The sequence below is a fragment of the Antechinus flavipes genome, chromosome 4 (genome assembly GCF_016432865.1).
Source record: "Antechinus flavipes isolate AdamAnt ecotype Samford, QLD, Australia chromosome 4, AdamAnt_v2, whole genome shotgun sequence".
NCBI lineage: Eukaryota > Metazoa > Chordata > Mammalia > Dasyuromorphia > Dasyuridae > Antechinus > Antechinus flavipes.
Genome location: NC_067401.1, coordinates 82,302,858 through 82,327,282, shown reverse-complemented (window position 1 = coordinate 82,327,282; position 24,425 = coordinate 82,302,858). Strand labels below are relative to the sequence as shown.

Genomic DNA, 24,425 nt, shown 5'->3' with positions numbered 1-24,425 from the left:
CCTCACTACACTCCAGAAAAGTAAGGGATGGATAAGTACAAGGAAATGTATTTATAAAACAAAGGACTTTACATGATTGATTTTAACCAAAAAAAGAGGAGAAATAAAGACATTGTAGGATAGATTCTGAGAATAAGACAGAGAACAAAAGCATCAAAGTACTCAATTAACCTAACCCTGTCTGTTTACAATTAGTACAGAATTTAAAGCACATGCCAAATTCACAGAAGTAATGAGCAACAGAGTGGGAATTTCAACCTGGGTCCTATTATTCCAACTCTTAACAATATTTAGAAGTATGTCATATTGCCCAAAGAGTAAAGAGTGGCTAAAGGATAGCCATCAGCAACTACAATATCAGAAAAAAATTAATTATCTATAATCATATATACAACTATAATGTATTCACACTTAAATACTATGAAGATTTGGCTATCATGTTTCAAAATTAAAATATAAAAGAGAGAAAAGCAACAAAAATGATAGATGGCTACAAACGGAAAAATAGAACAGTAGAATAAACTAGATAAGACCCCAAAGTGTTAGAGAAACTCAAGTACAAAGTACTAGAAAAGATTCTCTCATTCCAATTATCCAAGAAAGCTGGACAAGAACACGGGGAAAATTAGATGTAGAGATCAATATCTAACACCATATTCTATAATAAACTCAATACTGGGTATGTAATCAAAATCAAAAGCAACTGTTTTTTCGAATAGAAGGAAAAAAGTAGTATTCACAACTATAGCTAGGGAGAAATTTCTTTTTTATTGTTATTGAGGGTTAAGTGACTAGCCTGTGGTCACACAGGGTAGACTAGAACTCAGGTTCTTCTGACTTCTATCTATTTGTGTTCTATCCACTGTGCCTCCTTGCTGCCGCAGGAAATGTCTTAATAAAAATAAAATCAGTGTAGCTAGAATAAGAGAAAATGTTCTGATAGGGAAAAAAAAAATTTCACTATCTAGCTCAGAAATAAAATCCGAATATTATATCTGAAATGAACTGACAAAAATTAAGAGACACCCTCCTTGAAAATTAGAATTGGGCAAGGGGAAGCCGTGAGGCTATAAAGTGAAAAAATAACAAAACAGATTCTGGAAGAATGAAAAAGTAGAATAAAATGTGAAACATTTTATAAGAAAAATGACAGGTCTGGAGAAAAGATCAAGAAGAGAAAATATAAAAATAATTGAACTCCCTGAAAGTTGGGACCAAAAAAAGAACCTTTTCATCAATAATGCAAGAAATAATCTAAGAAAATTGTCCTGAAGTGATAGAACATAAGGGGAAAGTAGAAACAGAAAAAATCCACCAATCATTACCTCAATGAGATCCTTTGTGGAAAACACATAGGAATATTACTGTACAATTAAAAAAACCCCATACCAAAGAGAAAAATTTTCAAGAAAGGAGAAAAAAAATTCAAATACCCTGGAGCTACAATTAGAATTGTCAGAACTCAGCAACCAGGCCTCAGGTTCTGGAATCATATCTACCAACAATCAAAAGAACGAGGCCTGTGGCCAAAAATATCATATCCAGCAAAATTATCTATAATATTGAATGAAAAAAAAAAAGACATTCAATAAACTTGCAGATTTTCAGGGCTTTTTATCAACCAAACCTGAATTTAATAGAAAATATAACATATAAGAGCCAATATCAAAGATCTATTTCAAGGAACTCAACATGGACAAATTCCTTTTTTACATGGGAAACGTATACTATATGTTTAGAATTCACAACAATAGAGTAGCTCAAAAGAAAACTTTGGCAGAATTAAGGTAAAAATAGTAATTATGCCCCAGTGCAGAGGAAGAGAAGAGCATATACACACAGGCCTGGGAGGAGGAGACTTATACATCTAAAAACCTACTCCTATCAAGAATGGGTTAAATAGGTAACACTACATACATACTATGAAGGGCACAGCACCCTCCAAAACCTATATAAAGAGTAAAGGGAAGGACTAGGCAGATGGGGAACAAAAGATGTGGGAAGAAGACAAGGGAGGGATACGTGAGTATGGGAGGTTAAGTAAAATAAAGGCAAATTAAGGAATAGAATTAAAGCAGCAGGGATAGGAAAGATGTTTGTAGGGGGTAGGGTGGGTCAGAGAGAGGCAGAGGAGTGGGTGTGTGTATGTGTATGTGTATGTATATATCTACATATGTAGACATAAATATATTCTTAAATATAGCCTGCTTGCAGGTGGTACTGGGATGAAAGGGAAAAAGAATTAAGTAAAAAAAGGTGCTCAGCAGAGAGCAAAAGAATAATTTACAAGGAAGTAAAGAAAAGATGGATACTTAGGAATATAAATTTTTTTGACAGACACACATGGTAATTTGTTGTTGTATATTTTTAAACACTCCCTCCATCCCCCGCCATGTTCTGCTGGGCACATGACAATATTTTCTTTTGTTTTGTATTCCTTTGTTTCTTAAAATAAAATTAATGTAATTTAAAAAGTAAAAAAGAAGAAAAAAAATTTATAGATAGTTCTCCAAAAGCCCCAGGTAATTAAATTCATTTGCTCTGACATTGTACCATTAGGTCTTCCAGGTCTTTCCATCAGACTTGCAGGGTAAACTTTCCTTTGTGTGTTGTTATGCTATGAAAATTAAGGTGCTATCTTTGAGGAAAGGCCCTGTCTCAATTTTTTCAATTTGTAATTCCAGCACTTACCAAAGCACTTGACTCATAGTAAGTACTGAATGCTTTTTCACATCTAAGTGGTCAAAGGAGTGAACAATTTTTAGAAGGAAAATTGTCAAAAAGCTATTAATAAGAGATTTAATTTCTTTCATATATCTCAACCTTCAAGTTGGCAATGAAGTTAATTAGTTTTGGAGACAAGTACACAATACTAACAGCAGTGCCAACTTTTCTAGAAAATCAGTGTGAAAAATGTTACTGAGTTGCTTGTACCATCCCTTTCTGATTAATCCCCACAGTCAGTCCTTGTTCACCACCAATCCATTCCTAGAAAATTACTAGATATACAATGATTTTGTATATGTCTCTCAATGCCTAAAATAGTGGGCTAGCACACACTTTATATCAAATACTTCATAACTGTTGAGTCCTTAACTCTAATAAAAACTCTCAACTTAACTCCAATAACTTCATCCTTCAACTACTTATCCTACACATGAGATCTACATTACAAGGATTAAGCATATATACTGAGTATCTATTCTGTAGCTCTTAACCCAGGGCCTGGTTAGGATCTTGGGCCCTGCTACTTACTAGCTTCCTCTCTGACTTTGACATCTTACCTCTCAGTTTCTCATTTTTACCATTTTGTAAATTAAAAGGGTGTATCTGATTGAGTTGTTCTCTGAGGTGAGGTTCCTTCCTAAATCTATAAGCCAATTGTTTTGAAATATTATCCTCAAGACAACATTTCAAACTTGGTTCATGAACAGATCCCTAGTCTCCTTTTCAAACTTAATTTGTATAGCCTTTACCACAAAGTTTACAACAACATAAAACCATGCCCAAAACTTAACCACTCAATTCTCTAAGATTAAAGGCATACAATATAAACTTCTTTAGCCCCTTCTCTATTCCTCAAAATTTTTCACCATCTTCAATTTTCTCTTCTTTTGCTTTGGATACAAACGAGTAATTATTTTTTACAAATCACTCCTTTTTCCATGCTCTTTATTTTATATCCTCCTTCCTCCTCCTCCAGGATCTTGATCTTTAATCACCTCTCCTCTCTCTCTCTCTCTCCCTTTTTTTTTTTTTTTAGCTGAGGCAACTGAGGTAATTAACTTTCCCAGGATCACATAGCTAAGAAGTGTTAAGTGTCTGAGAAGTGTTAAGTGTGTTAAGAGTCTGAGACCAGATTTGACTTCAGGGCTGGTGCTTTATCTACTGTACCATCTAGCTGTTTCATCCCTCCTCTCTTACAATGTTTTATTCTCCCTCTTCTCTGGCTTTTTCTTAACTGCCTAAAAACATGTAAGATTCTCCACAAATTTGTGGTAGGGTAGGAGAGAAGACTTTTCATGACCTAGTTTATTTATCGATTATTTCACCTAATAAAGTTCTTGAAATAATTGTCAATAACTGATCTCTATTTCCTTATTGTTGCAACATCTTTCAAAAAGTCTCTTTCATCACTCTTCTGAAACTTCTTTAGAAATCTCATAAGGCCATATGGATCAACAAATTCAAAGCCCCTTTTTTCAATCTTCCCTAGATCTATTTCTCTCATCAGGCTTGAAATATAACATTCTAATGGTTCAGTTCCTACCTTTTTAAGTACCTTTGTCAACTTGACTAGTTTATTATTTTCTTGATTTCTTAGTGTGGGGACTACCAAAGAACCTCTTCTTTCTCTCTTCTTTATATTCTGATAATCTCATTCACTCTAAATTTCAATGGCCATGTCTATGTAGTAGACACCAATAATTGTATCTCTATCTTTTACCTGATCTTTTTTCTGAGCTCCAGATTTGCATTGCAATCTCTGACTCAAACATTGTAGCATTATTAATAATTTTGAAAATCCAAGCTGAGGAGGCAAAAAATTATTATTTTCCATATCCCTTCAGTATTCAGTAACATGATTTTCAAATCAGAGAGAAATGATTATTTGTCTTAGAGAACAAAAAAAGACAATAAAAGAAAATAGAGCAAAGAAATAATTAGGAGGGGTTTAATGATGAGAGATCCCAGATATATGGTGCCTTATGTATTGTCAATTTTGGGTCTTCATCGATTTACTCTCACATTATATTCTAGCAAATTAAGTATAAAATTTTCTTCTGCATGTAGCTATTATACTTTATGCAAAGCAAATTTCACATGTAAACTCAATCCATACAACAACTTTTGGGTGGTAACTGATAATACGACATCATCTCCTTATTTTACAGACAAGGAAGCTAAAGCCTGGAGAGGGTTAGTGATTTGCTCAGGGTCATACAGTTTGTAGGTATTTTAGGCTGAACTGAAACTTTATCCCACTGTACCTCTGGGCTCTCTCTGCTATAAATAGCCATGTGAAAAAATGCTCATAATCACCTATAATTAGAGATAGCTAGCTAGTGCAATGAAAAGAATGCTCCAAGAGTTGAGAAGACCTGTCTTCAAATCTGGGCTCAGACTCAATAGGAGCAAAATGTCAGGCAAGTTACTTAACTTGTCTGTCTCAGTTTCCTCAATTATAAAACAGGGAAATGGTACCTACCACCCAAGGTTGTCATCAAGTTAAAACAAAATAGGCAATAAATAAATCTTGCCTTCTTTCTTTTCTTCTTTTAAATATAAAATCCTTCTGGCTTTTAAAAAAGTCTTTCATAATCTGTCATTCCACAATCCACCTACCTCTCCCCACCTCATAATCCAGCGATCTTAGCTTCATTTTGTTTCCCTTGTCCAATCTGGCTATCCCCTTATGATCACAATTTTTTCACTCAGGGTTCATTCAACTCTCAGCTAAAATCCCATTTTCTATAAAAAGTTTTTCCCAATAAAGCTAGTGCCTCCTCTCTAAGGCTGCCTGAGACTGACACTGCATCTTCACTGGCTTTATCCATGTTAGAAATTCTTACCACCTCCTGGCTTCCATGATTTCTTTCAAGACTCTGCTCAATTACTTTCTTTAAAAAGCTTTTCCCAGGCTTCCTTAATAAAAACTTCCCACTGACATTATTTCCAATTTATTCAATATTTATCTTTATACATAGTAGTCTCCATAATGTCTTCCCCATTAGACCATGAGCTCCTTGAGAAAAGATATGTCCTCTCCCTCTATTTGTATCCACATATCTTAGCAGAGATCCTAGAACATCTGAAGTACTTAATATGCTTACTGACTGATTATTATACCCATAGTACCCACACCTCACAGAGTTGCTGGGGAAAAAATGCTTTTGTTAATATAAAACACTATATAAATGTGAGAAATATATGCCAGAAGAAATACTTACAATTAAAATTTTCAATTGCCCTTACATGTATTTATAAATCAATTTAGTCTTTTATACAGATGCTAAAATGAACTCCATAAATATCAAAGAGAATAATAAAAAAATAATGCCTTATATATATTTTATTTACCTATCTTGTGTAGACTGAACAGCCCATAAGTAGCAACAATTTCGAGGATCATTTTCAGGTTCTTGGAAAGTAACAGCATAAACAGGTACTCTTCCTCCTTCTAACTGGGCATAATACCTATAATACAAAATAAAATATTTACAAATTGCATATATATTAAATTATAATTTTAGTTACTAGGTTTTCTAATTATGTGAGAAATGATACAAAAAAATTATGTTATATATCATTTCATTATCCTAATTTCTTAAACTATAGAGCTATACTCAATAGAGCATGCATGGATTGCTTCAATAAAACCCCTCTCTATTTCAATATTCATCTATCAAAATATTGGATTTTTAGATACTACATAAAAGAACAAAAAAAATCTTTAAAAGAGAATCATACAAGGATAGTTACTGAAACAGCAACAAGCATCAAGTCAAGAAGTTTCTAGGATTTTCCCCTAAATTTTAAATAACATTTGTCAGCCAACTATTAAATAATATTAAATTAAATGTCACATTATCTTTTAGCTAGTAAAATGGCTGATTCTACAGAATCAAATAATATTATATAAACAAAGATTTCCTATTATATTTTTGGGGCCAATGTTAATTTTTAAAAATCTGATGGATATATCAAATAAAGTAGACTGATTTACACGGAGAATGTTGAAACTAGAATAGATATTAGAAGGATTCTGATATAAACATTAACTAGATGGTTAGGGATTTTCTGATTAGTAAATCTCATACACTAATTTTCAAAAATACTAATAAAGAAAACATTAAAACTATATTCAGCATACAATTAATCCTTCATTAATTTCAAATATACTTAAAAGGAGATAACAATGCCTTAAAATATTATAGACATCTACTAATATGCATATATGTTTTATATTTATAGACAATCAGACTTTTCATAAATTTCTTCTATATTTTCATTAAGATATACAGAAGTGATAGTTAATAAAGCTTGCTTGCTGATTGAGGGAATAGAGATTCAGTAGATTATCAATATCATCATGTAACCTTTTAAGAAAAAATTTTAAAATCAGTTAAATTTAGCCATCAGTCACAGAAATTTGGAAATTTGGAGGGAGGGAAGACCAAAAAAGAATTGAGGAGTTATGAGTTCACTGTAGTACACAACCACTCTACTGATAAAAGATCAGCAACTCTAACCCTACTTGAGAGTTATCTGGGACCTTTGAGAAGTTATAAGTTGCTCAAGGTCACAGAGGCAGCATGAATTAGAGATAATACTTGAACTCAAGTCTTCCTGACTTCCAAGGTTGGATCTTTGATCAATATTCTAAGCTGCCTCTAAATATTTATTAAAGAAAACCATTCTCAAAAATTTTAGTAAGTGTTCATTCTTCATTACTGTAGTTAATTAAGCACCAAAGGCAGAGTTAGTTTCAATACTCAAATATTGGATTTATATTTTAAAGCAAAAATGTAATAAAAATAGTACATAAAAAAGTTGAATTATCTTCCACAAAGCTTAGAAATCAGCACTTTTGATAACACAAATCTTTAATCCATTAACCAAGCATAATGCTGTTAGTAAAATTCAATTAAGCAATTATTAACTGCAAGGCACTGGGGATATAAATACAGAAGTGAGACAGTCCCAGCCCTCAAGGAGCTTACATTCTACTTACATTATATTCTGAGCTTAAGGCAGCACATAGACATTTAAACGGAGATATTCTATGGATTGTATTAGGGGAAAAAATCCTTTAAACAGTGGGAGATACGGGACTGTCAGAGGTGAGAAGTCAGGGCTTGAAATGAAGAACTGGGAGTCATCCAAGTACAGGCAGAAACTGAAACCATGTAAGCACATCAACAATCCAGTGGAACTATTACAGAAAGAAGAGCAAAGGGTCTATGACCATGTGGAAGCCTATATAGATAATAGGTGAGTGAAAATTGTACAGGGAACACATATAGAAAGTAAAATATAAAAAAAAGTGGGAGGAGACAGTGTCCCCAAAACCAAGGAACAAAGTTCCTTTGCCAACAACAATGAAAATTCAAAAGTCAAGAAGCAAAAAATGTATTACTATTTGATAAGATGTCATCAATATCAGATTTATGTAAAGTTGTGAGTTGATACGCATCATTATATTTGTCATGGTAACAGGAAATTACTGGAATTTAGTAGCAGGCTAAAATCCTTCAAACCTGAATTAAATTTATTTTGGTAGCTATGTGGAGAGTATACAGACTTAGGCACAAGGACATATTTGAAGGCTACAATGGTAGTTCATCCACATAATGAAAGCTTAAACTAGGTTGTTGTATTGTGAAAAATTGCGGTGGTAAAAATGATTCAACAAATGACTGAATAAGTGTGATGAGGGAAGAGTCAAGAAAACATTCAAATTACAAAAACTGGATGACTAGAAGGATGATTTCCTAGACTAAAATTTCTGAAGAGGGTGTAGTTTTGTTCAAAAAGATAATGACTTCTGTTTTGTGTGTATGTCAAGTTTGAGATCCAATTAGAAATTTAAGAATCCAACTAGAAACAGCCCAATAGGCAGTTGGTGATGAACTGAATGCCAGCATACCCAGCCTATGAGAAGTGACAATATCACCAAATGAGAAAGAATACATAGAAAAGAGAACAGGAGACAATCTTGGAGCTGAAAAAAGGTAGGACAAAAGAGCACTAGATTTTTGTGAAAACAATAATACAAACAAGTTCAAGTTGTTTAAAGATCATTTTGCAAACAGAATCAATGCAGAAGTTGAATCAATTTTTTTATACTGATTTTCCAGTAAATTGTCCAACTTAATTTTTACATTACTATTTTAAGTAGAATTAATTGTCCCATCATATAGTGATAAGTCAACTATCTAAAGTAAATTTTTACCAACATACTACATTGTCCCCAACATATTAAGAAAATTTTTTTTATGTATGAAGATGGCCAATTTTATTCTCTCTCCAAGTCTGTGTGGTAAAATTTCTATTTTCTTAGAAAGTTCTACAAAAGTTCAAAATAGTCAAGAAAAAGAAGATTGCTAGGAATCAAAATTCAAGTTAAAGGTAAAAAAACATCCAATAAGATATCCAAAAAGATATTCCAATTGCAGAAAAGAGTGAAATAAAAGAAATTTTTTTTGTCCCTCTTATGCTTCTTTTCCTGTTCTGTGTAAACTAAAGCATATGTGAGTGAAAAGCTTATAAAGCACTAGTATTCACAAAATTATCATTAAACAAAAATCTAATTTCTAACTCTTCATAATAATAGTAACAGTAAAAAGAAAACAAAGAAAAAAACCAAACCCTTACCTTCAGAATTCTTATACTTTCCCCTACCCATCCAAATGTGCTTAATTTCTCTGAAGTTTAGATTCAAAAGAAAATTCGCCTCTAGAACTCATTTTAGGTGGCAAAACTGTCAGTACTACTTTTACTGTACTATCGTATTAACAAGAATTTTTTTCCCCGTACCCCATACCATTCCCATTCAAAAGGTAGTTAGCTATAGGTATAGACTGAGGAACATGCTCCAAGTCTACTCAAAAGTTTGTTTTGCTTAACAGTAATTTTTATTAAATGGGTATGTTCTATTATTGAAATGGTACCAGCAAAGGACAATGTTTTTTAAAAAAAGCATCACTAAAAGATAAGAAGTAAAATAAAGGAATGTTTTCCACCCTGAATCTTATGGTCCTGACTGTACTGGGAAAGTTTCAATAATCTGACACTAAACCCTTGTTCTGTTACCATTCCAGAATTCCGCTGTTTTCCTTTTGCTCAATAAATTTGGGATTTTAGATGCTTTAATAAACATCAATTAGGTATTTACCAGTTATTTTATGCAGCAGAATAAATTAAATGTTGCTATCTCCCTATCTGGTGATACAAATCATGTTTTAATGTTGCATCCTAATTTTTCTTATGTTTTCATATTGATAAAAAACTCAAACAATAAAAACAATTCAAACTAGCAATATATGTATCATCTGATGAAGACAAAAATACATTGATTATACTCACTCCCTTTTCAAAGTTTTCATGTTCCAAAGGGCTAGACAGCCATCAGAAAAACCTGCAGCAAGCTGGTTGGTTCTGCTTATATAGGTAAGGGTTGAAATGGCTGTTCCTGATGGGCTTAGTAACTGGAAACAGAGATGTCTTCCCTCTCGAGTCACACCTTCTCTGATGTGTGGTACTTCAGCTGGGATGCCAGTTACAACTTCAAGATCTAGATATAATAAGTGATGAACAAGCTTATAATGAATATAAAAAATATACATATTCTTTATTTGGGCCTCATAAATTGCTTAAGAATATAAAAAGCATGTTTTATTTCTCATCTTAATCTCATGCCTTGTCTCTCAATGAATTAAACAAACAGAATACCAATCATTTAAAATACTCAAACTTCTAAAGAGGAAATATGCTTTGAATATTAAACCTATTTACAATAACATAGAATTTTTAAAATGTTTTATTTTTCCAATTACAGCTAAAGATGGTTTTCAACATTTATTTTTCTAAGATTTTGAGTTTCATTTTTTCCCTCCCTTCTTCCCAAGAAAGCATGCAACCTGATATAAGTCCAAAAATCTTAATCTCTGGCACCTTTAATAAGACTGACTCATTTCACTCTTCTTGATGTTCTCTTCTTTTAGAAATTATGAAATCACAATATCTTGGCTCTCCTACCTCTCTGATACCTCTCTCCACCTTCCTCAGCAGCTCCATACCCTCTCCTTTCATTTCTTTTTCTTTCTCTAGACTTTATTCATTGGCTACCCCATCTCTTCCCACAGTGTCAATGATCAATTCAATGCACATGATTCCCAAACCCATATAAATCAGAGACCCAATTATCTCCCATAAATGCCTTAAAGTAATTTGTTAAGACTCTTCACCTGAATATACTACCAACACCAAATGAAATGATAAATTTCTCTGTACTGATTCATTGTATTTTCCACTTATTTTTCATTTAATCTGTTTATACTTTGACCATCTGTACAGATTTAAACCTGAGTTATCTCTGATACTTATTTTTTCCTTTCTTTCTAAGTCACCTAACTATATCAGATTCTTATTACTTCTTATTAGACCACTGTAATGCTTAAATGGTCCCCCTAACCCATCTCCTCTTTAAATAATCCTTCACACAAGATAATCTTTCTAAGGCAAAAGTCTTGCCTTTTCAAAATACTTTGATGGCTCCTAATTGCATTTATAAGAAACACAAATTCCCTGATCTGATATTGATGGAATTTGCATTTTGAACTGGATCCAAAAAAACTTTTTAGCTTTATTTCATTTTATCTTTGCAACGCATATTCATGTTCTTGACAAAACAGAATACTAGTGTTTTGGAATCTTGTATTACTCTTCTATTTACATTTAAACTCATGCCTATTAATGTACTCTTTTATGTTTTGAAGTCCTTTTCTTTCTTTCAACTTACCTTTAGATACCACTCTCATCACAAAGTCTTTCCTAATGCCCTGAAATACATATGATCTGACCAATCCTCAAATATTTCTAAAGCACTGTGGTATGAAGCTCTTTCATCCCCTCATGATTTTCTATCTTGTATCAAACTTAGTTCTCTACCTAAGGGAAAGACAAAAGACAGCATGTGCCTGTTAAACTATTACTATCATTATGCACCACCATCTACTCCTAGACACTTGTTTGAGAAAGACTAAAAAAGATCCTAAACTTAGGACTTATGGGAATATTAATATCACCTAAATTAATGGACCTATTTCCAACCTAGCTCCAAAGACACCACTGAATGAAAAAAAAATTGCAGAGAAAGAACCCATCTTTCATGTCACGACCAACACCTTCTGACCAGCTGCTACCAGCACCTTCCACAACACTGGTCCAGCTTATAATCCAGCCCTGGAGAAGCAATACTATGGAGAAGGAGTTTAGGTAAAACAGCAAGACATCTAGAGAGACAGGAAACACTAAGCTGTAAGTAAAACCAAATTGTCACCTACCACCATTCTTTAGAACTTTAGATTAGCCTGGTACCCTGAATTATAATAACCTTATATCTAGTCCAATACCCAAAGCCATCATGTTTGGAAGCAACTCCTGTAGAAATGTAGTCTGGCAAATGTTCTAGTATGTGCTAGACAGACATAGCTACTGAAGATTCAGAAAAGAAGTTCTTGCTACCAAAGTCTTTAGCACTGTCAAATGGTTCAACATCAGAAACTGACAAGATTTTTATCAGTGGGAATGACATCAAAGAAGCATTCCAACTCCTTTGCAGTTGTACGATAAGTATTTAAAGACTTTTCTATCAGACTTGCAATCAAAAGCTTCCAGATATTGTTTCTTCCATTAGAATGTAAGTTCTCTGAGAGCAGGAATTGCCTTACTCTTCCATTTGTATCCCTAGCATTTAGCACAGAGTAAACACTTAATGATTCATTTATTCATTCATGTTAGCTGTAACTTTTCTGAGACCAGCACATCAAGATCAGGAAATGTGTTTTATCATATACTCTATGTCAAGTACACTGCGGCAGGATTGAAAAAAGGCACCTTGTAAGTGTTTGGATAGTTAGTTGATTTAAAGCATGCATACTTTAAAACCAATGATTCACTTCTATTAACTATTTTTGGATTTTCAAGCATTAATTTTTCCCCCCTTTTAAAAATATTACCTGATGCTTCTATCTCATTTTGACTGCAAGACAAATCATCCAAACACAGATCAATGAGAAGGACCTGTCCAACATCAGTAACCACAGCTGCCACACCAAAAAGCCATCGAAGACTCTGGTGCAAATGCTGAGTACTTGCACTGGCTCCTCCATGATTAATTATTGGTTCAATGGCAGTTACCTGGAAAACAAATAAGATTTGTTTTTTTCATTTGTGCAGCATAAACATTTTTAAATAAAAACACACTAAAATTTTGAAAAAAGTTACTTGTTATATTGGATTTAATATTTACAAACCATTCACATATAGCTTAATATAGCTATACCAGGTAACCTTAATGTAATTAAGCACAAGTATATTAAAGCCTTCAGATTCACAGAGAATTGGAGCTAAAAAATTAATCATAAAATCCTAATGTCATACTAATTCAAGGAATAAAGCAGAAGAGGTTATTTAACCTTGCTTTAAAACTTAAGAGAAAAAAAATTAATGTAATTTCCAAATAGTATTTAATATTATTTTAATTTCTCATGTCATTTTCTAGAAACAGAAGCCCTGGATTCTAATGGTCCTGTAAACAAAGAAATACAAGAGCTCACTAAGCAAAGGATATAAATTACTTTAATAATGATGAAAATGGTAACAGCTGATATCTGTATGTATTAAAATAGGACAAAACATTTTATCCTCAGTTCACACACAACCATTTTATTAAGATAGAGATAGCAAATATCCCTGAATCAATTGATGAGAATTCTGAGACTTAAAAATGCTAAATGTTTTGCTGACTGGTATAAGACTAGTAATTGGGAGAGTCCGAATTCAAACTCAAGACTGCAAGACAAGTATAAAACTCTTTGACTATACCAAAAATAAGTCCCATAATTACCTTTATGTGATCAAATTACTTTAATAATTAAAAAAGAACTCATGATCTCATGAGTACGTCCATGAGAGCACACTGCAAGTCTTATTTCTTTCCCTTTGGTACAGTTGTTAGTGATTTTCTCTCATAAATTTATCAGGAACCCAAAATGCTGAAGGCCTTCATTTTCTTGACTGCATAGATTCTGATGTCAATTTTGTAAGATTAGGCAAGGGAATTTTTAAAATTTTAAACTGTTAAATGGTTTCATAAGTATATGAGTAGTGCTGAATGCATCTAACTCCAAAACACTAGATTGCCTTTCTAATAAACATGTTTATTCAAACAGCCACATAGGAAAAAAAATGATTAAAAAAGAGTCTACTGTTCAATGAATCAATACATACAGCTAGATAATCACTAGAGACGGACAATGAATTCAGCGGCTTAAGAAATGAATAGGAGAAAGAGATAGCAGGATCAATTTGGAAAATTATGAAATGCTTTTAGTGGTATCAGCAAAAAAAAGTTTTTTTTTTTTCCTTTTTAAAGTCCTAGTAATGTAATGCTAATTTTGGAATAAAACACTTTTCTAAAGAACCAAAGTTTCAGGTGGTCAAAAGTCAATGAAAAAACCCATGATGGGTACAAATAGACTTTGGCATATTGCAGTGTTAACGTATTCATGAAAAATGATGTAAGAGAAACCATTAGAGAAATGCACGGTTAAAAAAATCTTACAATAACAAGGGAAAATGGATTTGACCAAAATTTTATTCAAATTAGAAATAAATTTTTTATTGCTTTATTTTATTTATTGCTATTCAAATAGCAATAAAATTCCTTCAAAACCTAAAGAGACTAGCATTTATTTCAGATCAATTTTGGATTTTTATTAAAATAGTTTTGATTTTCAATTGGATATTAGGTGATAATACAACTTTTAAAGACAGATATTTCTACTACTATGTTCATTAATGTCCTGGAGAAGAAAAAGGAAATTTATACCAATAATTCTTGATTAGCATATTGAAAATTATAATGGTGCTACACCAAGAGTTTCTCTAGTCAATATATACTTAGATTTTCTTTAAAACAAAACAAAAAAGCAAACAACAACAAAAATGGCTTGAACAATGTTTCTAGAGAATAATGGAAATACTATATGTAGTTTCAAAAGACCTGGATTCAAATACTGACTCCACCACACCTATATGATGTTAAATGATCAAGTCAATCATCTGCAAAATGAGGGAGTCAAATTAGATAATATCTTTTCAGTACTTTCATTCCCTGAAAGTCAGAAGATCTAGGATAGATTCCATGCATCTCTCCAACATATTAGCAATGTGACTATAAACAAACTTTATTGCTATGAAGATGTTTCCATAGAAAAAAACTTTTAAAAATTACTTTTTACTACTTCCTTCAGGGAAGCTTCAATAGCTAAGTGTAGAGGTAAGCAAGCCCAAGTTCAAACCCAAACTCAACACTAACTAGCTGTGTGACCCTGAGAAAGCCATTAACCCTGTTTGCTTCAGTTTACTCATCTGCCAAATAAATTAGATAAAAAAAAAAAATAATAACAAATCACTCTAGCATCTTTGCTAGAAACCTCCAAAATGAGGTCTCAAAAGAGTGAGACCCACCTGAAAACCACTATTTCCCTCATTTTCAAAAAAATGTGAACTATATATGCTTATTCTTTAAAATCTCACATACCTATCCTGGTCAACTCCCTTAAAAAAAAAGGGGGGGGGGAGTTTGGAGGGGGGAGGAAGAAATGCTTCGCTCCTTTTTACCTGAGGACTAAATACTATTTATATACCTATATTCTATACCCAAAGAAAAGCTCACAATCTTGCTACTATGACTAATTCAATTTAGAGTGAAATTCTTTGATTCTACCAATATAGTACTAAACTACTAAAACTAAAACAAAAAACTTCTCTAGGATTAAAGTGCATGTCTAAAGAGAAAAAGTAGGCTTTTAAAAATAATCCTCACTCTAAACAATGTCAAAATATTTGAAACTGTTGACTTCTGAAAGTTCCTTCTTGCAGATTTATATCAATGATCTTAAATACTCCCTGTATATTCCCTTATTATTTCAGAACATGAAAAACAATACAATGTGAAAGTTGGGGGAAATGAGTACCCCAAACTTTCCATTCTTGAGAAATACATACCCTTCCAGGAAGGACAACTGCTTTAACTACTCTTGAAATTCCAAGGTCATAAAGACAGAGAACACTCCCTTCTGTTTCTTCCAAACCAATTAACAATCCAGTTCTTTTCTGCCAAGAGAATTCTTTCACTGCAAGGACAGTGGGAGGCTGTTCATTTATTCCACTAAATCTATACGCAGACAACCGCTCTCCAGTAATAGAGTTTACTACTTCAAGTTGTGGACCACAAGCCAGGCAAGCTAATCCATTCCTTCCTAGAAGAAGAAAAAATGGGTTAGTTTGACAGTTAAACTATAGAAACATGAAGCAAGGAAACTAAATGCCTCAAAACAATCAACAAACATTTATTATTAAAAAATTACTACATGGAGCTACGATAGGTGCTGGGTAAACAAAGACAAAAGTGAAGCCATCTCTGCCCTCAAGACACATACTATGGGGAAAGACAACACATATACACATAAATATCTACAAAACAGATGCATTCTAATTTTGTGAACATGATGTAGCAACTGGAAAGAAGTCAATGAAAACCAGGAATTCTGGAAAATGGAGGTAAAAACAAAACATTCCAGGAACTTCCAGGAGGACTGCAAGTACAAAGGCATTGTATGAGGATCACAGAGAGTAATGTGTACTAAGGCTGACACAGAAGCAGCAACCAGACTGTCAAACAATCTGAGAAGTTTACACTTAATCCTAAATGTAATATAAACTAAAAGGGAGTGAACTATGCAGAACTTTGGCAGCTATTTGGCAAGTAAAAGTAGGGAGCCTGATAAAGTTATTTGAACTACAGAAGTAGTTCAATGAATGAAGAAAAAAGGAAGAAAAATGTTGTGGGGGTAAAAACAACTGGAAATGTAGGTTAAGTGAAGTGATAAATCAGGGATGACACCAAGGTTGTTAATTTGGACTAGAAGACTTGCTTGTACATTTAATTAAAATAGGGAAATACAGAAGGGGGAAGGGAATAAAAATAAAGGGGTTATCTTATGTGTCACCATGGACTTCTTACTCTTTCTCTCCCAATATCCACTCTGTTACCAACTCCCAGAGTCTACCTTCATTAACATCTCCAGTATATGCATCCTTCTCTCCTGATACATTCTACAAGTCTGATATAGGCCCTTAGCACTTCAAGCCTGGACAACTGTAATAATCTTCTGCTTGATCTCTCTACTCAACAACTTACTCATTGAAATCTATCTTCCATTCAACTACTTAGTTCCTTTAAACAAAGGTCTGACTTATTACCTCTTACTCAATTTAAAAGTTCCTTAATAAATCCATTAATTCTCCAAAATCAAAATTTACATTCTAAAGCCGGCCCCTTCCTACTTTTAAGGTCTTCTTAAAATTTACTCCTATCTACTTTAAGATCCACTGACACTGGTCTCTTTGCTGTTCTTCCCACTAGACACCTCAACCATCAAGTGCATTTCTACTGGTTCTCTCTCCTCCCCCTCCCCCCTGGAATGTTGTTCCCTCCTTATCTCTGCCTCCTAGGTTCTCTTAAGGCTGAACTTATTTCTTTTTATAAAAGTCTTTCCCAATTCTTCCTAATATTTGTGTCCCACTTCTATGATTATCTGATTTTTCTGTATATCTTATTTACACATAGTTATTATCATGTAGTTGTCCTTCCCCCACATTTACAACTATGAAAAGATTTTTTCTCTTTGCTTCTCTACTACTTAGCACAATGATTCAAGAAGGGGATAATTATAGGTGACAATATAAACTTTTCTGATTGAAAGATAGAGTTTGAATACAAGAACAATGATGGATAAGATAAGGCCAGATTGTAAAGGTACCCTGAAAGTTAGAAGGACAAACTTAAAAATTTCTTCCCTAGGCAAATAAGATTATTTAAAGTTTCATATCACATGATTGACATGATCAAAGCAGTTTTAAAAAATTTAAAAAATTAATTTGAAAAAAAAAATAAAAAAAATAAAAAAAATTAATTTGACTATAGGAAATGAAATGGACAAAATGGATTATATGAGAGAAACTAGAGACCAGATAGATGACTGCTTAGTAATATAATATAGTCTGATCTGGGATGTTGACAATGAGAATAGATACAAGGATCAAAGGGGCATTAAGGGTACAAAGGTAACATGATGGATAGAGTGCTAATCCCTATTAAGGAAAATCTGACTTTAAATCCATCCTTACTTGCCCCAGTTTCTTAAAATTATAAAATGAAGATTAATAACAGCATCTACTTCCCAAGATTGTTATATGATCAAATAATATACTATTTGTAAAGCACTTAGCATAGTGCCTGGTAAACAGTATCTCTTATATAAACAAAAGGTATAATTTTTAAACAACAGCAAGAGCTCAATACCCAAATGGATCTCACTGATTCAGGAGTTTCCTTTGAAAATGCAGACATTGTTAAAAATAGTTTTTAAACACGTAATTGGAGGGAAAAGCCCACTATACACAAATGAAATGCAGACATTTTATGGGCCACTCAGGTGGCACAATGAATATAAAGAGCACTACACCAGGAATCAAGGAGACCTGAGTTCTAATCAAGTCTCAAATACTTATTAAGTCTGCCTCAGTTTCTTCATTTATAAAAGAATATGTGCATGTGTGTGGGTGTGAGTGTAATGCTATCACCTACTTTCCAGGATTGTAGTGAGGAACAAAGGAGATAATTGCAAAGTGAATAATATGATTCCTAGCACACTGTAAGCACTATAGAAATGTCAGCTGCTTTCATTATTAGAAATAGTTTGTTTTATATAAGTGGACTGTTCTGTAGGCCTTTAGGTAAAGCATTACATAATGTAAATTTGCTCATGAACGTGGGGGAGGGGAAGAAGAGAAGCAGAAAAATGGCTGACATATGGTCCAAGAACAAGTGGGGGCCAGGGACAAAAAGGCAAGAACATGAGGAGGAACATGAGATTGGGGCAGCTACATGGGGGCCCTGGCCAGAACCAAGAGGAAAAACACTCAAGGGCAGATAAACGCAGGTTGGACATGTACATAGAAAAGGGTTAGCAACACATGGAAATCAGAAACAGACACATAATACCTGAATGTTGACAGACAGAAAGGACGTGCAAGCAGAGAAGGGCAAAGTGCTGGAGTTATCAAACCAAGGCCCCCGATTTGTAGCAGTGGTGGTACTTTCTCTGTACATCTACTTCTTTTGTTTGGAGGGTCTATTTTATAGGGAATTTAAAAAAAATTTTTTTCTATTCTGTAACTGATTTATATTATTGCCCACTCTGTGATTGTTCAAACCACATTTCTTTGTCTCTGCCTATGAACTAAGTTTAGAATTTCAGTTCTTCTTAATAGCTGTTCTATTCGTGTCTCAAGGAAATTTGTTATCCTTGAGGGATTCACGTCTGGTCCACTATCTCTTAACCTTGCAGGTAAACTCAAACATCAAACACTTCTTAGTCCCAGAAATTCAGTGCTTCTGCTGAGTTAAAAATAAAACTTTTAGTTAAAAGTAAATTTCTCCCTTATACTTTCAGGTCTTAGAAAATTCCATAATGTTTGCTGTGTCTGAAGGATTGAGTTGACCTGGTACAATTCCATAAGATATATTGTTCATAGCTGCCTGTCCCTGTAGAATTAAGGAGGGTCTTATATCTCCTTCCCAGGAGCCAGGGAGTCTGCTCTTCTAGCTCTACTATTAATGGCCTCAAGATGCAGATGGATCCATAAATCAACCAAACATTTCTCTAATACAGAAAGAAGAGTTTATTAGGCCCATGTGGATGTTACATTGTCATTAACCCTATAACCCATTCTATGCTTCCCCTACCTAACCAACTCTGTTCTTAGTTCTCATGTACTTTCCAAAATTACATCTGAAGACTAATATAACTTCTCCCTTAGGGTCTTTGGTCAAAAGAGAAGCCATTGACTCAATTTATTGGTTATTGATAGCCCAACTCTCAGATCATTGTCTCTTGTTTACCTTAATTTCAAATCTGATGGGGTAGAAGGGGATGGAGCACCAAGTGAGGAGTAGTAGTGAAAAGAGCACAGTACTGTAAAGTTAACAAGTGTTCTTTGGAATGTAGATTTAAGAATTCTTTATTCAGAATTTGCATAATGTGAATTTACATAAAATGAGAACTATTTGTAATATTAAAAATGTGTATCACCATTTCTCTAAATTTACCCAGTCTGTTAGATTATCTAACATCTATCTCAAATTCTCCACAGGAGACTGCCCAAAGATTGAAAGCTCTCTTTACTTTTTCTTGATAACCATGGCTCTAAGACTAACTCTTTTATTTGTCATGCAATCTCTTGATGACATCCTTTATTTAATATTTAATTTTTAAAAATAATATTAATTTTATTTAATAATATCAATACATTTAATATATTTAATATAACGTCGCTTACTTCTACTATCCACCTTTTTGCTGCTCTCCTTTCTTCAGATAGCATGTCTTGCTTCCATGCAGCAAATACCAGTAAATTGTTAGTATTTTTAAAATGGAATTTTGCTTTTATGAGAAACTAGAGGGCAGTAAAAGAGCTGTGCAATTTCCTGTAAGCAATTCAAACTGTTTTTTTCTTTTTAGACTCGAGGCCCCAATTTGCCATCCATATATACTATGTTCCAGAACTACATACAACTGGAGAAGTTCTATTGCATGTCCATTTAATGGAAGCTGAAATATGAGCAACATACATTCTTTATCCATTTGGCATTTCCTGTGAGGATGATTAGGTTAATTCTTTTGAGTTATCACAGAGGCTTAAATCTCAGAGGCTTGATGTAATCAATATAATGTCAACCCCTTTTATCCCCCAAAGACAGCATTTGGAGGTCCCTATCACGGACAAGGAATTCCCTCTCTATGTAAGTTTTGCACTGCATTTTAATTGGTAATAATGATGAACACCTTTTGCATGTATAAATCTGTTTTATTATTTAGCTTGATGTATTTTATAAGAGGATCATGTAAATTGGGCTAATTCTGTTCTTATACTAACCAAGGATGATGATCTGTAAATCTAAACGTGAATCTACATGAAATCTAAATAAACTATACATATGAATAGAAATGGGAGACAGTTTGATTTAAAAGCCAAGAAGATGGCTTATTCATAATTAAACAATTAAGAACAACTTTAAGTTAATTATGAGATGGTAAAGTTATGTTATCTATTGCTGGCTTGTCAATCCTATGTTAAAATTTTGTGAATTACATTTCCCACATAATCTCCAAAGTATTTCTACAGATTTCTATTCAAAGACTTTGTTAAAAAAAAAAAAAACAAAAAAAAAAAAAAAAACTTATTTTAATTAGAGAAGTCTGTAGATAAAAAAAATCCAGTATTCAGATTTGTATCATTTTCCTCAAAAAATGCTGATTTAGTGCTAGAATACTTAAGTTAAGTTGGCTAAAAGAAAAGTCTATCAGTGTAAACTGAAGCATAGAATGGTTCCTTGAAAGTCAGAATCAGGAAAAATTGCACAAGCGTACAAGTTCCAGTTTTCTTTTTCCACACTTGGACAACTATATTTTTAACTATAGCTAGCTTAATAAATCAAGCATTTATTAAATACCTACCATATATTATATTAATTACAATAATATTAACGAAAATACTATAACATCTATTTACATAATGCTTTCAAGTCTGCCAATTACCAATTACTAGTAAGATCTCATTTGATGCTTACAACAATCCTGAGATTTTTAAACTCACACTTTAGGGAAAAAGCGTGAGATATTAAGTAATTTGTTCAGGTTTACACAGCTTTTTATTGTCTGATACAGAATTTGAATTCAGATCTTCTTGACTTCACATCCAGTACACTGCTTAACATTTTCCAATGGAGGCCCTTGGGGAAACAAAGCAATCCCCACCCCAAAAGAGTTTTAATTCTATTGCAGGACACAATTTGTACATATATAAAGTGCAAGGAAAAGAATCATACAGAAGATGGTACTACAACTTGAGTTCTGAAAGAAATTTAGAGGTGATTCAAAAAAGGAGAAAATCAATGACAGAAATGAAAAGGATGGATTGTAGAAAGAAGTATACTTCAGCAGGGAGACCAATTCAGAAGCTAATGTTAACATTCAGATAAGAAGTAATGCCTACGATACTTAATGCCTTAAATATGACATAGGCTTATATAAACAGGCATAGTGGATAGAATGCTGAACTCAGGAGTCCAGAAGGCCTTAAATTGAAATTTTGCCCCAGAAACTATAGTGTAACTGTGGGTACTTCAACTGTAAAACAGGGACAATAATTATCACCTTTTGGGTTTACTGTGAAGATCAAAAGTTAGCAAATAAAAAACTCCAGCTCTTTAAAATAAGAAAAAACTATAATTGTACTCATTTCACTTGCTAGAATGTTATCTAACAGTAAACCACTAAAGACCAAAAACAGACAACACATGGCATAGATTTAATTTTTTTTTTATGTTCCTCTACTAACTATTATCATTAGGCCTTCCTATTTTTCTCTTTACTCTCTTTCCCATGCTTGTTGTTTCGCCCATTTTGTTCTTCTGTTGCAAGGATCAAATGAGATAATCTAAGTTTTGCACTTTGTAAAATCTTGAATCAATATATAATGTTAACTAATAGATAGAACCAAAAAATGTTAGTGAGTCAGTAAAATCTCAAAAATATTAACTTGCCTCCAGTAAAACGTCCCCGAAGTACAGACTCTAGTGTTATTTCATCTTCTCCAAGGGCTTGAATAGTCACTTCTGGAAACCGCAGCACACTGCTGGTTACTTGTGCAGTTAAGTCTCGCATACTTCACTATAAAGACATAATACTATAATTAAACATATAAATTTAAAATAAATACTTTACCACATTTTTTCATCCCATTAAAAACATGATTCAAAGTAAATCTAATGACTGAAATGTTACTTCATTGAAACATTTAACAGAAACATAAGAAAATTTTTAGGAAAATGAATTAACAATAACAAAACAATACATATGATAATATAAATGAAAAACATCAGAAAAGAGGTTGAACTCCAGAAGCTTCAGTAGTTCCTCCCAAGCAAAAAAAAAAAATCAACCTCTTTCCAATTTGGCATTTGAATCTGTTTACAATGTATCTCATGTGCATTTTCCCAGAAGGATCATGCATTATTACAATACTATATAATCCATACTAACATACTACAGAGTCCAAACTACCCCACTAGTATCCTGCCAACTGACATTTCACCTTCCATCTCCATGCTTTTGTACAAGCTGCTCCCTAAACTCCTTATACCCACATGCTTTTAACACTTTCCCTCATTCCGTTTTTTTGGAACTACTAGCTCAAAAGCCTTCAGGGCCCGCTCAAGTGCCATCATGCTACAAAAGGCTTTTACTAATTTCTTTGATTTAAATCACTTCATTTTATATGTATTTGCATTGTGAATCTGTTTCATTTTTCTAAACTCAACTAAATTAAATTGATCAGTCATTTAACTGCACTGACAATTGAGTTTTCCTTAACTTTTTTTGGGGAGAAAAGGAAAGTTACAGAAGATTGTTATAACATTGGAAAAGGAGGCAATCTTAATTTTATTTTTGGTGAGCCCTATAAAATTCTTCAAAAGGAACTGAGGGCTCTGAGAGGTTCAATAACTTGTCTAAAGTCATACAGCTATGTTAACAACCATTATACTCCAATCTAGGACTTCCTAATTCCTAGACTAGCCAGTCTTCTATGCACTAAGACTCAATGTTGAAGTCACTTAAAACCGAGAACAAAGACATCAGGAAAAGCTACAATTTCAAAGTAAAAAGTAGTTGACCAGAAAAAACAGTATGATAAAAAAGAATACTACTTTCTAAACATTACCAGGTCTAGATACAGTTTTACTAACTTCTATTAGTATAGGTATATTGAAAGATAATAAGATTAATGAACTATTTATTTTTAATAATTACTGGGCAAAATAATCCAAACAATTCATTATATCCATTTTCGTTCATGAAACCAGGGTCAGTAATTTATCTATTAATAGCATTAATATTAACAAGTTACATTAGTACTGTTAATATTTTAATAATAGTAATATTAATTTATCTAATAATAAACAACAAAATTTATCTAATTTCCTCTTCTTCCACAGCTTCAAATAAAAATTTTCAAGGCAAAGACATCAACAAACAATGAAATTAAACTACTGGAAGAAAATGAAAGAGAAATAAAAAATCCTGATAATCTACAAAATGGATAATCTATCAATTAATAATTAATAGAAGTTGTACTACTTCAGATAGAAGTATTATGTTAATATGCCAAAACTGGAACTTCTATCTCAATGTATTCAAACCACTAGGGTTTTTTGTCTTTATCTTTTGTCCTTCAATGAGTTTTCCTCCAAGAATAGTCTTGGTTTGCCATTTTCTGGCCATAACAAATTTCAAAGGCATTTTTGAAAAAATATTATTATTTTAGCCTTGTCTTTCACAATAAAAAGGAATAGATCCTTTATCAATACTTGTGTTTTCTTTTAAAAAAAACTTGTTATGCTGTGGCCGTAAACAAAATTTTTTTTTCTCTTGGCAAGTATTGAGTTCCAGATTCTCTCCCTTATTCCCATAACTCTCAGCCTCCATTAATAAATCACATGTGAAGTT

At 32.9% G+C, this 24,425-nt stretch overlaps 1 protein-coding gene across 1 annotated transcript in view; it reads right to left on the bottom strand.

Moving 5' to 3' along the window:
- AHCTF1 (AT-hook containing transcription factor 1) overlaps positions 1-22,589 on the bottom strand; it is an 82,660-nt gene extending 60,071 nt beyond the window's left edge. The window contains exons 1-5 of the mRNA XM_051993442.1: positions 22,459-22,589; positions 15,799-16,048; positions 12,744-12,924; positions 10,090-10,297; positions 6,082-6,198 (exon numbers count right to left, since the gene is read on the bottom strand). Coding sequence (XP_051849402.1) covers positions 6,082-6,198; positions 10,090-10,297; positions 12,744-12,924; positions 15,799-16,048; positions 22,459-22,583 — 881 coding nt within the window. The 5' untranslated portion in view covers positions 22,584-22,589. The remainder of the gene's footprint in view (positions 1-6,081; positions 6,199-10,089; positions 10,298-12,743; positions 12,925-15,798; positions 16,049-22,458) is intronic.
- Positions 22,590-24,425: the final 1,836 nt, after the last annotated feature.